This window comes from Cololabis saira, chromosome 20, assembly GCF_033807715.1.
Source record: "Cololabis saira isolate AMF1-May2022 chromosome 20, fColSai1.1, whole genome shotgun sequence".
Taxonomy (NCBI): domain Eukaryota; kingdom Metazoa; phylum Chordata; class Actinopteri; order Beloniformes; family Belonidae; genus Cololabis; species Cololabis saira.
In genome coordinates this window covers 24,998,915-25,014,182 of record NC_084606.1, presented here as the reverse complement: position 1 = coordinate 25,014,182, position 15,268 = coordinate 24,998,915, and the positions used below count along the sequence as shown (strand labels likewise).

At 40.7% G+C, this 15,268-nt stretch overlaps 2 protein-coding genes across 4 annotated transcripts; one reads left to right on the top strand and one right to left on the bottom strand.

The window, feature by feature from the left end:
• Positions 1–217: 217 nt before the first annotated feature.
• Positions 218–2,761, top strand: pop7 (POP7 homolog, ribonuclease P/MRP subunit). Of its 2 annotated transcripts, none has more exons than XM_061709762.1 (2): positions 218–352; positions 1,624–2,761. In XM_061709762.1, exon 2 carries the CDS (start codon positions 1,682–1,684, stop codon positions 2,135–2,137), a length of 456 nt encoding a protein of 151 aa, XP_061565746.1. In that variant the 5' UTR covers positions 218–352; positions 1,624–1,681; the 3' UTR covers positions 2,138–2,761. The 2 variants fall into 2 exon arrangements, with proteins under 2 accessions (XP_061565746.1, XP_061565745.1); XM_061709761.1 differs by having other exon boundaries at positions 226–352; positions 1,627–2,761.
• Positions 2,702–15,039, bottom strand: epoa (erythropoietin a). 2 transcript variants are annotated; one of them, XM_061709759.1, is made up of 5 exons: positions 14,946–15,039; positions 7,307–7,437; positions 7,073–7,159; positions 6,670–6,834; positions 2,702–4,406 (listed from the first exon to the last, which is right to left on the bottom strand). In XM_061709759.1, exons 1-5 carry the CDS (start codon positions 15,022–15,024, stop codon positions 4,254–4,256), a joined length of 615 nt encoding a protein of 204 aa, XP_061565743.1. In that variant the 5' UTR covers positions 15,025–15,039; the 3' UTR covers positions 2,702–4,253. The 2 variants fall into 2 exon arrangements, with proteins under 2 accessions (XP_061565743.1, XP_061565744.1); XM_061709760.1 differs by lacking the exon at positions 14,946–15,039 and adding an exon at positions 14,524–14,834 and having other exon boundaries at positions 2,704–4,406.
• Between the last annotated feature and the right edge of the window lie 229 nt (positions 15,040–15,268).

Below are 15,268 nucleotides of genomic sequence, written 5' to 3'. Positions count from 1 at the left end.
GTGTTTAGTTCAGAAAATAAGGACCATAGGAGGATCGGTTTTGTATTCTTGCAGATATGACTGATTAAATGCGCTGACACTCAACTGCGCCAGACGGATGACACTGAGTGGAGCGGTGCCCGCTCCAAGATGGCGGCCCCACGGCTCGGCAGCAGCGGTCGATGACGCGTCTACGTGTATATGTCTATATTCTGTTGGGTCACAGAATTCGTTGTAACACTGGTGCATATTTACCATTTCCGGCGGCTAACAGCCTTCTTAGCCTAGAGAAGCCGCCAAGCAGAGAAAATATAAACCCAGCACAGCAGCGAAGGAACAAATGAGTGTTGTGATTTGAATCTACTTTGGGAAGGTAGGTCCTTTCATCACGAGGATGGTATATGTGAGATAAAGACGGGGTTCAGTAGGCTCCGGTAGATTCTCCCTTTGAGCGATTCTGTTCGCTCCGGACACGAGTTTGTTTTGATAACTGCTCTGTTAAAATGTGTTTTCATGAAAGGACACACGTTGGCTCATGAGGGCGATTTTAAGGATAAGAAAAAGATTAAAAAATCCCCTACTGATGTCTAGTTGGACCACAGATGACGTCATTCATTCATTCATTTGCCACTGCACCAATAAATTAACTTAACAGGTTTAAATTAACTTGAGGTTTAAATTAACTTGAGGTTTAAATTAACTTAACATGTTTAAATTAACTCCACAAATTATTAATCTTTTTTCAATCTTTTTTAAAATTAAAAATAAAACTTCACGGGTTTAAATTAACTTGAAAGGTTTAAATTAATTTGACAGGTTTCAATTAACTTGACTGGTTTAAATTAACTTGAGAGGTTTAAATTAACTTCACAGATTTTTTTTATCTCTTTTTTAAATTAAAAATAAAACTTCACGGGTTTAAATTAACTTGAAAGGTTCAAATTAACTTCTAAGGTTTAAATTCTGGAGTCTATGGTGACTAGCTGATGTCTGAAAATGATGTCTCAATCTATCACTGTGCTTGTGGCACCAGGAAAGAAAAATATATTTCTCCCCACCAACATGATTATTCTGGATTTATTTTTTTATTTATTTTTAACCACTAATCTCACACTTTATTACTTTTTGTAATATATAATAGAACCCAGAGGAAAAACTTTTCCACTGCCATAAGAATATATTCTATTGCATTAGTTAGGGTTAAATAACTTTTATTTTTAAAATAAATCACTGTGCTGGTACTTTTCCAATGGGAACATCGTACTTGAGAGTTGAATCCAGGAGGTGACTTTTTGTGCCCATTGTATTTTATACGTTTTTAAACATCTTGAAAGCCTTCCTACTTATGTTTCAGTCTTTTCTTGTTTTTTCCAAATAAAAAAAAAAAAACACAACAATTTTACCCTACTATTTTAAAGAAGCCTGCATGTGCAAACAACAAAACAAAACGTTACACCTTTGAACTTGTTGCTTTTACTTTTTTGCAGTAGTCATCCTGAGTTACTGGACTAGGGACAGTTGTGTTAGAGGATGAAGATTATAGTTGTGCATACATGTGGATGTTTGCTCGTACTAGCACTGCTACTGTAATTTATTGATTTTATGCTTCATACGTTTGTCTGCCTACTTCCTGTTCTCTCTCAGCAGCTTGCCTCTGCCTCTGCCGCTGTCTGTGCAGTGTATCCCCAGACACGAGGGTCACATGACTGAGCAACGCAACCCCGGGATGTCCACCATCCCTCAGACGGTCCCTGCCCACACAGAGTCCTCCTCCCAGGCTGTGGAGATGGATCCGGTGGAGTACACCCTGAGGAAGCGCCTCCCCCGGAAGCTTCCCAAGAGACGGAACGACGTCTACGTCAACATGAAGACTGATTTCCGGGCTCAGTTGGCGCGCTGCCAAAAGCTCCTGGAAGGAGGAGGCGGCCACAGGGAGATTTGCGTCCACGGACTGGGCCTGGCCATCAACAGAGCCATCAATATTGCCCTGCAGCTGCAGGCCACTAGCCAGGGGGCGCTGCAGCTGGCAGCCAACACCTCCACAGTGGAGCTCGTGGACGACCTGGAGCCGGAAGATCCCGATGAGGCCGGGGAGCCCATGACGCGAACGCGCAACAACTCGGCCATTCACATCAAAGTTTTCTACCCTGATCCTTAGTGACTTCACCCAAACTCTGTTGTCATCCTGGAGAAATTCTGTCGATGCTGTTGTCTCTCTCATTATTGACCAGAAGACATCGTCTGGCCGGACTGTTCACTTTATGGGGATAACTATAAAAACATCCAGCTGAAAATGAAGAATAGAGCAGGCAAACTCTCAAAATATGTTCTGTGTTCATCTATGGACCTTGCTGGAGTCCTGTCCCAAGAACCCAGCTGGCCATGGGTTGCATCGTTTTTGTTTACATTGCTTGGAGCATCAGTGGTGTCGAAGTGAAATATATTCAGTTGTGTCAAATGTACATCTATGTTTGTGTTTAATTGTAAAAACCCTCGAGTCTCTGTTTAAAGGGAGTAAATAAATGGAGAAAACAACCTGTCAAGTCGGTGCTGTTGCTCTTGGTCTCCTCTAGATGTCGGTATCTATCAGTAGTAATTTTGGCTAGTGTCATATCATCTGTAGTGAAATTATTCTATACGTCTTTACACCCTGGGGTTCAACTGAGGGTCAGACACTTAAAATCAATGTAAATGTGTTATTCTGCTGCTGGTTTTTATTTGGGCGACAACCTACTGTGGTGGAAAACTTTGAATTTGATCAAATAAAGCATAATTAAATGTCTCTAAATATTACAACTGCGTCAGTATTAGGAAGATTTTATAAACAGGCTTGTAAAACACAACAGGGTTTGCATTACTAACTAGCTCTTACGGTTTGCTGCATAGATATTATTGTTCATTCACTCAACTGACCCTAAAAAGGCAGATAATGGATGAAGCAAACAGACTTCCCCTTGTGTTTCCATCTATCTTTTCTTTATCCAACAACAAATTTTGTTTTTTAAATAGTGGATTTTACAGTGATGAGACAAAACATTACAAAAAAAAAGGAAAAACAGGAAAGAAACTGGACAAACATCCTCAAAAACATTTTGTACTTGCGCAGCAAAATATAAAAATACGGGAAACAAGCAAGGAAGAACACTTAACTAACGTTAAATAACTGAGCATCCCTTTTACAGAAAGCCTCAAGTTCCCAGGACCAGCTGATTGCCTTTCTGCCATCTGAGGACAAACAAGCGGGGGGGGGGGGTGGTGTTTAGCATCAGGTTCTCCAAAACTATTTGCAATTACAACTCCGCAGGATGTTAATTGTAAATTTGTCCAGACAGCCTTTCCCCGTCAGAGCATGGAAACCGGTCAGAAATTAAAACACAGATAACAGTTTCACAGTTCTCGTGTGACCCTCCACAGCGACCTCTTGCTCTGACTGAAACCACACTTAAACATCAGAGAGAACATCCATTGTGACCCAGTGGTTCAGAAACATACAAACTTTGTATATATTTATATAGATATAAAAGATGAGCAGCTTGCCATGATGATGAGAATACATTTGCAAATGTTCAGTGGTAAAACAGAATGTGGAAAAAGCGACCCAATATCATTTTAAAGATCTGCCACCAACCCAAATACTAGAGATTAAAAGTAGAAAATCTGTATAAATAGCTTTTAAACTACTTAAAAATAGTACAATATTTACTGATCAATTCGGAGAGACAACGAAAATTTCTGTGAGGAACAGTTGAAAGGAAATTAAAGGCAGAGGGATTCCCTTAATGTGGGAAGAGGTGTTCGTTTTACCTCTGGAACCTCCCACTCCTGCAACTTCCAGGTGCAATCAATATCTTCTGGGTGGTTTCACTCCGTAATTCACTCTACAGGGTCAAACTCACTGGAAATGGCTTCAAACACACACTTAACTTTCATTTTGAACTCATTCACGCGTACACAAGTACATCCACACACAAAGTGCAAGTGAGTGCCCGTTGAACAGCTATTGGAGCAGTGCTTCCCAAACGCATGGTTTTGGTCAGTATGTGCTTTAATGTGTCCACCTGTCACATCTACATTCCAAGGTGCAGTCATCTCCTGTCCAAAGTCTTTCTGGGACTGCCCTTTTCTTTAAGCTTCCTCCTTATATGTGAGGGTTGCTATGTCTTTCTCTTCCCACACTCCATCCAGCATCTATGGTGCAGATTAACAGCATCAAATTCCTCCGCGTGCTTTTGGAAACACTCATTTCTTCTGCCTGGAGTTGGGTGATCGGCTGATCAGCTGACATCTTGCTGACAAGCCTGCGCATCCAAAAGAAGAAGGCGCACTTTCCCTCGCAGGAAGTTGACATGAACTTGAAGCAGCTCTGCCGCTGAGGACACCCTCCACGTCGCCTCTGGTCCCACTACACTTGCTGGTGGGGTGTATTCCTGGAAGAGAGAGAGAGTCACGTTCAACACGACCTGTGACCCCAGATACAGACGGCTCATTCAGCTTGTATATCTGCTCGGCTGCAGCTCTGAACCAAGTCATTTCAAAGGTTGTGTTGTCGAAGAGGCGGCTCGCACAGCACCCTCTCCACCGTGTCATTTTCATGAAATGTTCAAACAAGGGCCGTGACGTCCTCTGGTTTCTACTTTACCCCCGAAATCACCATGACACAGTTCACAGTTCAAGAAGCTCAACTTGAGTTCAAATAAGAATATAATACCTCAGCATTAAAATGTCTCCCAAGTAACGGGCCTGATATGGTACTTGCTGGTTTTGTTTTGCAATAATCGATCAATAATCGTTTTTTTTACTGCTTAAAACGCTGAGGCATACTATAACGCGTTGGGCGGCCAAGATGTGGCTTCCCTGCAACAATGTCTAACTCGGAGTGTCATTCCAACTGGGAAAAAAAGAGAGCAAAATGAGGTGAAAAAGTTTGGGTATCCACTAAAGAGCTCTCAGTGATTAGCTCTGCATCAAAGAAATGACACCACTATTCAGACATGATGCACCTCTAAATATGAGCTGATGGCCACTTGGAGGTCATTTGTTTCACTAGTGTCAGTATTTTGTCACAAAGAAGAAAGAAACAAGGCAGTAGAACATCTAAAATGCTCAAGTTTAGTTCTTGTGATATTTTTATTATTATTAGGCTAGTTTACACTTACTATGTAGGTTTTTCCACCATTGACGGCTAAATGAATGTTCGACAGATAATATAGTAGATGACCTTTTAATCTGCTGCTTTTGTGTTCTTTTGTTTTTTTATATTGTGTGTAAACTGCTGTTATTTTACAGCATCCTTTCTTTCCTCTACCTAGTGAAATGTTCACTGACTGCGACACTTCTGACACTTCAGTGACTAATATTCCGGTTACTGAAACATTCGGAATATTCCGTTTCCATGCGTGAGCAAACAGGGTTATCCCTGTATACATGGTAATTAATCATTCGGGATATCCCGATCAAACCAGGGACGCGCGGAGAACGTCATGACGCAATTACCGTCATTTCCACTTCTTCTTCCTGTATCCAAAATCAAAACAAATGCTGCTTCGCGCAAATTTTCGCTCACCTTCTTGTAAATCTCGCTATCCTGGTACTTTCTACCGTCTACAAATGCAGAAATGTTCATATCTTTCATTACATTAATGAAGTGATTAGTCTCCTCCTGGTCTTGTGTTTCTCCGTGTTTATAAGAACTTCCTGGACTCAAAAGACCAGGATTCCTTGTGAACAGAGCATGCGCAGGAAACAAATTCATGTTCCGTTTGATCGGGATATTCCGTTTGGCGTTTACATGACGAATATTCAGGTTTTAAAAGGAGTAACCCAGGGTTCATATTTGGGGTTTTAAAGACCGGAATATGAGAAAATTCGGATTATTCAAAGGGGTTATTGGTGTTTACATGGCCGTGCAAATTCGGGTTATTGCCAATATTCGGGTTTTAAAAGGGTTATTGACTGCATGTAAATGCAGTGATGATGACTTTTCTACGAAGGTCTTACATTACATGAGTCCACCTCCACCCCAGAGTTTGAGACTACACCTTCTTGTGGTCCAGCTTTTTTCTTCTTTCTAGCGATCCTACAAGAAGATTCTGGGAAGGTTTTAATGAATTTCTTGAGCTAAACTATGCTATCGCTGCAAGCTGCTAATTTTTAGTTACTCAGAAATTGTGAGGACAGTCACTTTGGAGTATTAAGGTTTTGTCTAGAGTACAAAGAATATGTTCAGGAGAGTCCAGGGCTGCGGATCGTTCAGACACATCGGAAGTCAGATATTTTAGCTTTACCTTAGCCTTTGACATTTGCATCCCTTCATCTGCCCTAAAGATGACTGAGAAAAAGCTGGAGCTCTTTCAAGCCAAGTGAAGTCTGAGACCTTCGTAAAAAGTTAGGGGCCCAAACTTTTCGTCTTTTTATTTCCACTGTAAACTTGTACATAAAAATAAGAAACTGATCTCTCTGAAAATATTGAGAAGAATGTCTCATTAAACTTTACAATTTTTAGAGACTGATCTTCTCTACTCAGTCATGGTAAACGTTTGTGTTTGAAAAGTTTCAAATAGGCCTTTGGAAGTTAGTTGGATTTATTTAAAACTTTGCATGTCCACTAAAATATATAGTAAGTAGTAAGTAAAATAATAGTAACTATTTGCAAACTTTTGAAGTTTCTAGTGGGTTTTAGTTGCAACTGACCTGGAAGTTGAGGCTGCGCAGCACAGCGTTGATGCTCAGAAGGTTTCTGATGGAGTTGTCCACGTGGTTGTTTATTGCTGCGTTGGTGACTGATGCTCGTAGTAAGTTGAGAGCCTGTTGTAAAAGCCACAAGCCACTCTGCACTTCCTGGGCTTGTTCCAGTGCCTTCCAAAAGACAAACAGAGCCACAGACTCATTTCAGAAATGATAAGCATCAGAGGACATAGGAAATGTTTGTTTCTTGAGGAAGAAATTAACAGGAGTTACAAGTCCGACCGCTAAAATAATATTTAGAGATAGCAAAAAAAGTACAATCTCTACATTGAAGATAACACACAACTTCTATAAATATAGACTGCTCCTTCTAGCAAGCCTAAATCTCTCGCCATTCAAGTGGACTTACATTTTTCTTCTCCCAGTCATCAAAGTTGACTGTAGTTTGTGGAACAGAGACGGACTCCAACAGGCCACATCCTTCACTACATGACTTCTAAGAATAGAAGAACAATGACCACATTTAAAGGGGATCCATCCAAGCATTCAACGTGGGTGATCTCAAGAACTCAGTGACTGTGCAGCCACATTCCCTGGCTCCCGGGCTCCCGGGCCTCAGTGCATGCATGCACTTTCCCCTCACCATGGCGACTTCGGCGTCTCGTGCTTCCTGTATGAAATGGTTGAGGACCCTCAGGTCACAGATTGGCCTTAGTGGGGATGGTAGGCCTGGGCGGGTCCACTCCAGCACTATCAACAGCAAGGCAAACAGTCCTGCCATCACAGAAAGAACAAGCACAGAAAATACAGTTATAAAGAAACGGCAGCTGTGATTAGAACTTCATCTATATGTCTATGTCCATATAATGATGCCCTGAAAAGGACCTTTTTCCTTTTCCAGGTCTGTCCGAGGTTTTTTGCCACTCCTCCTCTACTTGTCTGCAGGTGTGACTGGCGCCAGAGTTGCACGTCTCCTTACTGAGCTGCACAGTGCTTTTTCTTAACATTTTCTCGCTCCCTTCTCCTCTCACTAAAACCAGAGCAAAGACACAACTGTGCTCTGTGACCTTGGCTTTTAATGAAGTTTCTACCACTTGAAAAGTGAGTCCCCCCCCCCCCCCCCATGTCTCCTGTAACAACGTGAATTGAATGAGAGAACACACAGTGAGCAGAGATAGACCTATAATGCGAATTTCATCACTTGACTGACATAATAAGCCTTCTCACCATTTGAATACCTTCCACTTCACTGGCTCTTCAAAATAAAAGTCCTCTGCCTCTTTGTAAGTTTAATACTTACTGAGACCTGCCGAAAACGAATACAAAATGCTAATGAACCCAACTGGCTTACATGTGTTTCACTTGTCTGTTTTTGATCAACTTACTTGACCCCTCAACCATGATAAAACCAGTAATCATAGCAGTCCCTTGTGTACCGTCATCCGCGCAGACACAGTCTATCCTCACGCTGAGGTCTGTGGTATAATGTCGGAAGATAAACTAAGAAACTAACCCACAGATGAATGAGTTTGACATCGTTCATTTATTCTTGCAGGAGTATTTATTTCAAGGCCAACATTTAAATTCAAACCTTTACGCTTTTACTTCCACAAGTAGATTTATGCAGCTTAGAATAAATCATTGTTCTTCTTAACTTATTTGAAAGGCTGGACAATGTAGATATTTCTTTTCCAATTTTTTTTGCACTTTTGTTACGAATATAAATTTTGAACACAGCCAAAAATATCAACTACCCCCCCACCGTTGAGAGTAAATGTGTTCACACAATACACATACCTTTGTTTTACTTAAGAACATTTTTTTTATATGTAAATAAATGCTCCTATCTGTAATGGAACTGCTAAGTAAGCGGTTCACAACATTGTCAGCTAGCTCCACTGACCCCATGTTAAAGGTTTTGGTTTTCATCCATGACAACCGTTCAGGGATTTTGATATTGCAGACTATGGTACGTTTATGCTGCAGACTGAAGTTGCAGACCGGACTGCCTCTAGCTCATCAGTCACCAATGGCAGCAGCTGCAAAAGCCGTCTCTTTTCTAGGCAAGCTAGCTCCCAGGTTGACCTGGACCCTTCACAGAGCTTGGAGCTCAACTAGTGGAGGGTTCTGGCAGGTCTCTTCTGGTTTGGGTCATTTGAGTTGGGCAGTCAGCTTCTACTACTTAAATGGCCAAGAGACTGGTAAAAGACACTTGAAAAGGAGTCTTCAGAAAACCCATAAGTGATGTCACAGAGGGTTTATTCAGCTCTTTGTTTTGCACTCTGTGGTACTAACAACCGCTGGGCCAGGACCCTGTATAACTTCATACTACATTGTAAACACAGCGAGAAGTATGTGGTTTAGAAATGCATGTGGGTTTTTTATGACATCACAACTCATCTGCACCCAGCTTAACATCACACTGTATTTACTGCACCTCTGAAGCAGTTTATGCACATTTATGCACATAAATCCCACAGAAGAGAGGGATGGACTCGAGTGGAGCAGCTGACTCCATCCTCTAAAACCAGCTGCTACGGACAGAGCTCTAAAACACGGTTGGAAAGGGAGCTTCTTGTGTCGCATCCCTGTAGTATTTGACCAAAGCATGTCACAGATGTATGTATATTGTGTTGCACCAATCCCCATAACAATTTCCTCGTGTGAAAACTTGGCAATAAACCCTTTTCTGATTCTGATTCTGATTCTGATTATAATACTACCTCATAAAGTGAGTCAGCTTCTGAAAAAGAGTGCATAATGTGTCTCCTTCAAAGAACTAAACAGAAAGGACAGTGAGAGCTAGCATTCATTGTGGATATGAGCAGCAGAAGAAATACTATATGAATTCTATAACCACTCTAATAATTTCAGCTCTCTCGCCTGAAATCTGTTTGAGAGGAAGTCTGGCCCATAATCTATGTTTAGCCTCCCTTAGGCTACTTGAATACATCTCTTAGTATGAGAGATTTTGTAGGCGTCAGATTTTCCACTATGAGCACTGCCTGCCAGCAGGGGATTTCTTCGGCTGTAACATGTGATGTCAGCATGGAGGAATGATTCAGCATGATAAAGCAGCGTCACATTAGGAAACCATGTCATGACTTGGACTATGAGGAGACGTTCAAATACCATGACAATTCATGGAGGGCTTTGTTTGACCCTCATTTGAAATAGGATGTTTCCATAATTGGGGCATCACTCAGAAATATAGAAAATCACTCCAAGCCTCTCAGAATACATGCAAGTGACTCCCAACAATGACTGAAGTAATCAAACATTCCTCCAAGAGTATCATTAGAGTTCAGTGGAAGGGATTTCACCGTGTCATGTGTGCTCATAGCCTTGTTCCTCTGCCACACACTGAATGCGTTCTTTCACAGCAGCCTGGACGTGTGACGCAAAAGCATGATGGGAAAGACAGACTTGCTCAAAGAGAGCTGAATTCCAAAGTTAAATGAATTTTTCACGTTTGCTGCCACCAGTAGAATATTACTGATCCCTTAAGAGGTCAATGGTGTAAGCGGTTTAACCTCTTTGCCCTTTCTTCTGTGATATCAGCTTTGTGGAGCAGCCCTGTAATTGACACAAAGGTCTGTGTGTATAAAACAGCACCTCTGTCTTGCTTTCCGGAAACACACTTTGCAGCCGTCACTTGCTCCATGTGCATTATTATTAGCAATGCTGCATCAAAACTGTTCCCCGGAGCAAGTGCATCTGTAATCCATGTAGATTGGTAGTGTAGCACAGGAGTACAGACAGCTGTACACGCACATAGGAACTAGTCACATAAACTATAATTCATGTTAACGTACTTCCAAGGCTTCATACACTCTTCATACACAGTTTAGCCAGAAATGGCTGAAGACTAATTGCATACTTAATTACTCCTGGTTATTTCATTGTCTTGGTTTCTTCCCTCCTTAAGGGGAGTTTTTCCTTGCCACTGTTTGGCTTAAGGTTTTTCTCCCACTGGAGGAGTTTTTACCTGCCATTGTTTATGTTATGTTTATGTAATAATTGCTCGGGGGTCATGTTCTAGTCTCTGGAAAGATCCTAGACAACTTCTGTTGTAATAGACGCTAAATAAAATTGAATGAATTGAATTGAATTGAATTGAATTGAATTGAATTGAATTGGTTGTTTTATGGGGTGATACAACTTATTCAAGCAATAAAAAAATGTAAATAAAGACTTTTTTCCTCCATATAAATCAAAACTTTGTGCATCGGGTCTTTTTCAGTGCACGTATGGCCCGTCAAGTTTATAAAAAGCACTGGACATCCTTTTTAAAACAAAAAAGACCAACAACAAAAAACAGTTATAATTCAAGCCGTACTTTTACATCAGCATTCTGGTCTCCAGCAAACTCGTGCCCACTTAGATGACAGTAGGGTTGCCACCCGTCCCGTAAAATACGGAATTGTCCTTTATTTGAGAAAAAAATGTTGCGTCCCGTATTGAACTAATATGGGACACGATTTGTACCGTATTTTCATTAACTTTTACACCATATTCTAGTTGAATTATTGAAATAAATTAACTTTTACACCATATTCTAGTTGAATTATTGAAATAAGTTAACTTTTACACCATATTCTAGTTGAATTATTGAAATAAATTGACTTTTACACCATATTCTAGTTGAATTATTGAAATAAGTTAACTTTTACACCATATTCTAGTTGAATTATTGAAATAAATTAACTTTTACACCATATTCTAGTTGAATTATTAACTTTTACACCATATTCTAGTTGAATTATTGAAATAAATTAACTTTTACACCATATTCTAGTTGAATTATTGAAATAAATTAACTTTTACACCATATTCTAGTTGAATTATTGAAATAAATTAACTTTTACACCATATTCTTCACCTGTAGGCTATATTATACATCTGGGCTGATGTGGACATACGTAGCATAGGAGGATATTTCAGTTGCTAGTATGGTTGTCTGTCTGTACAGTCATGCAGGTTCAATGCTATTAAAGCACTTTAAACTTTAAATCAAAGCATTTGGTTTTTTCATATAAAATAAACACATTTTAATTCAGTTTAGAAGTTTTGGGGCTTTTTTTTTGGCTCCTGCGCTGCTGAAATCAGGGCGTCCCTTATTTCTATTTCTGAAAGGTGTCAACCCTAGATGACAGAGATGAATGACAGTGTTGGAGAGACGGCACTGCTTGCACGGACCGATGAACGGGGTCTTTTCCAACACGTTCTCACATTTGTTAATGTGTGTGACTCAGCTGGAGGATTATCAGTGACCTTTCCACCTTCTCCACTGCCTACGTGGGAATGCGTCAATCTAGAAAGTGCATTCACACATACGCTGTCTCTTGACTTTCTCACCACGGTGGTGGAATTTACAGTCCAGGACTGTGGCCAGACTACAAGCTAACAGCTTTGTCTGCCAATATTAGCTGCCAAAACAATGTTGCTATTTTAGATTAGGGACAGTCGTCTACAAGTGGGGGCACTATGGACACTGGCGAGCTTCACTCCAGGTATGTGACAGATGCTTTGGACAGGTGGAGTGACACTTCAGACATGTCCTATTTTAACTAACTCATGTCAAACAAGAGCTTAGCGGTTTAAACCAGCTAAGATGTGTAGCTGTAATGGTTTAACGTGACGGAAAGCTGATAAAGAGATCATTAAAGCTTTTGCATCTTTTGTGGAATGGCTGCCTTTGAAGGCTTTTCAATCTGTAATTTAACGGGTTTTCCACATGATAAAAGACAGGATTGTAACTACGTAACTTTCAAGTGACACAAACATGACATAACTTCCTACTCCGCTCTGCTGGAATTCCTTAGAGCTGTGAGTTTCTGATAACCTTTTGCATTTTCTGCTGACAAAACTATGCAATGACTGCAGCGGAAACTGCAGAATCAGCTTTCACATTCGATGCCTTCAGTTTTCCAGTCTGCTGCGTCATGCTTAAGGAACAGACGTGTCATGTATTTTCCCAGTGAATGATACTAACAAACACAATGGTCATCACTACTCAGGATTTCCCCAGGAGGTCACTTTATCTGCACTGATTTCAGGAAATCAAACATCTTGAGCCAAGAGTGGGACTCAAACTTGCAACGCCAACTGATGAAGTGCCTTTCAAAACGCTGTCACCAGCATAAAAAAGGCTCGTCTTTACATTTAAAAAACTGAATTGCCACTTGGAGACGTTAAAGTTCAGCAATTCAGTCTAATGCGTGGGGTCATTTAGTGTGGAGCCGTCTGAGGGAGGGACGTATATGTATAAAATCTGGAGGTGTCACCTGAACAGCCTTAGAGGGCAGTGTGTGAGGGTTCATGTACCGCCCTCCACATGGGAGCCCTTTGGTTCTTTGGGAAACTGGATTCCTCTCATACCATTTCATCTCTTTCTTTAGTGGCTTTGTCTCTGTAAATGATTGGTAAACCTGCTTATTCTGTCATTTTTCAACAACTAGCTGAAAAGCTTCAAAATATTGAAATACCCACTAGTTTCTCATTTAATCTGCAGATAAATATTCTAATTTACAATACATTTTAAGGCCTCCTTTTAAATGCAGACTATGTCCAGAATCCATTCATCAGTCTTCCAGTTTACAGGGTTAAATGATGAATGTTATCACAGGCTGCCGGATCATTTCATCCCAGTCTTTGAGGGATCCAGTATCCAGCCACCACATGATGTATTTATACCACCGTTGTGTCTATTGAATACACACAACTCATTATACCTCTAGCAAATGACAGCATATGCAAAATATGGATGTCCAAAATTAAAAATCCTCCTTGCTAAACTGAAGTCTTCCTTATTTCCTACCAGTAGCACATGTAGTAAAGTGTCACTTTGAAGTTTAGTTTATTATTGTTGTGCATTTCCTGAAACAATCTTTGTTAATAGAAACCCTAAAAAAGGAAGTTCTTCAATCTGTAACTGTTTTACGAACATTATTGAGCACTTTCCCTTTTATAAATAAAAGCTTATGCTGGCTTTAGGATTATACTGATTCCTGTTTAATTATTAATTGTCTAATAAAAAGTAAGACCTTGGTCCTAGAGAAAGCTAACATCACACGTGCTCAATAATCTGAAGTAAAGAATGTGTGGCAATGAGAGGTCTCCCTGCGGTGTCTCCTCAAACTCTCAGGGTCTGGACAGCAAAAAAAAATACTTTAACACACCGCAAAGATGACATCTAAGTGCCAACATGGACATAATTTATCAGGAGTCTATTCAATAAGCTAATTAACATAAAAAACAGCCATGTTAAACTTATAGTCAGGTAAATATGTTCAGCTTTAACTACTCTGCCTGTTAGTTATCCATCTAGACAGATTGCCTGAGGGCCAGTCCAAACTAACACATAATATAGATTCCTCCAATTATAACAGAAGTGATCTCACGCATATTATTAACTGTGCAAAACAGCCCATCAGCATGATCTCCTTTAGGTTACTTCACTAAAAGTCAGACATAGTTACTGAGTACTTAACTGGGACATTTCCTTGGTTTGTTTTAGTGATTTGAACTATTCACACAAATAGGGGAGATATGTCTTTCTCACAGAAAGTTGGAGCCCTACAGTATGGGGGTGGTTGTTCCCCTTGGCTCCTCAATAGATCTGTCCCTGCTGGATTTACACAATCAATCTCCAGCACTGTTAAATACAACCCTCCAGCATTCAAGGTATGAGGTTAGTCATTAATTAGATAAAAGTTTTAGCTGGACACGTACAGAGAAATCAAACCCTTTACCATGCATCCATGCATCATCAGCGTGGAAAGAGTTCAAATATACTCCGTGGGCTGGACAGGTATAGCGCGCACGAAGCGCAATACAGTGGAAATGCGTCGCTCTTACCTCTACCCGTTTTCTGCAACATTCGCGAAAAGGTGCATCATCTTTTAAAAGCATTGTGGGATAGATAACCTGCGCGCCGGTCTAACGTCCAGCAGGTCCAGAATGCACCAGCTGCTCCCTGTCAGTCCGCCGGCACGCGGCTCCGCGCTCCAAAGCCCCGTGCTGCTGGCCGCTGCGCTCACCTAACACACTTTGCATCACTGGTGCGTGGGGAAAACCTTTTATTTACCTCCCCGAAGGATATAGTGATAACGCGATAGTCCGCAGGAGCGAGCACGCCGCCTCTCTGCGTAACCGCTGCGAGCTTAGATTAAACATCGAGCCATCGTGCGTAAAGCTCTGCGTAAAGCGTGAAAATAGACGATCAACTAAAGGCAAGTGTACTGAGTAAAAATAAAGTAGGCATGCCCATAATAACTCACGGGGAAAGTCCATAGCGGAGTCCGCATAGCCCCTCTCAGTGTCCGCGCGGTTTGGCCAATAGGTCCGTCTATTGCCCATTAATTGGAAACGAAGCTCTTTTGTGGATCTCTTGTGCACTTATCCGGTAGGTGTTTCTAAAAACCGATCCCGTTTGATTTTTTTTTTTTTAAATTGATGACTTTGAAAATAAAGTGGCATTGTTTTGATTACAATATAAACTACACCCCCTCAAAATGTTTTTTTTTCATTGTTTTCCTAATAATGGGTTATCCCTGTTCATTTTTTTTAAGAATTAAAAAAAAAAAAGAAAAGTGAGCAAAAC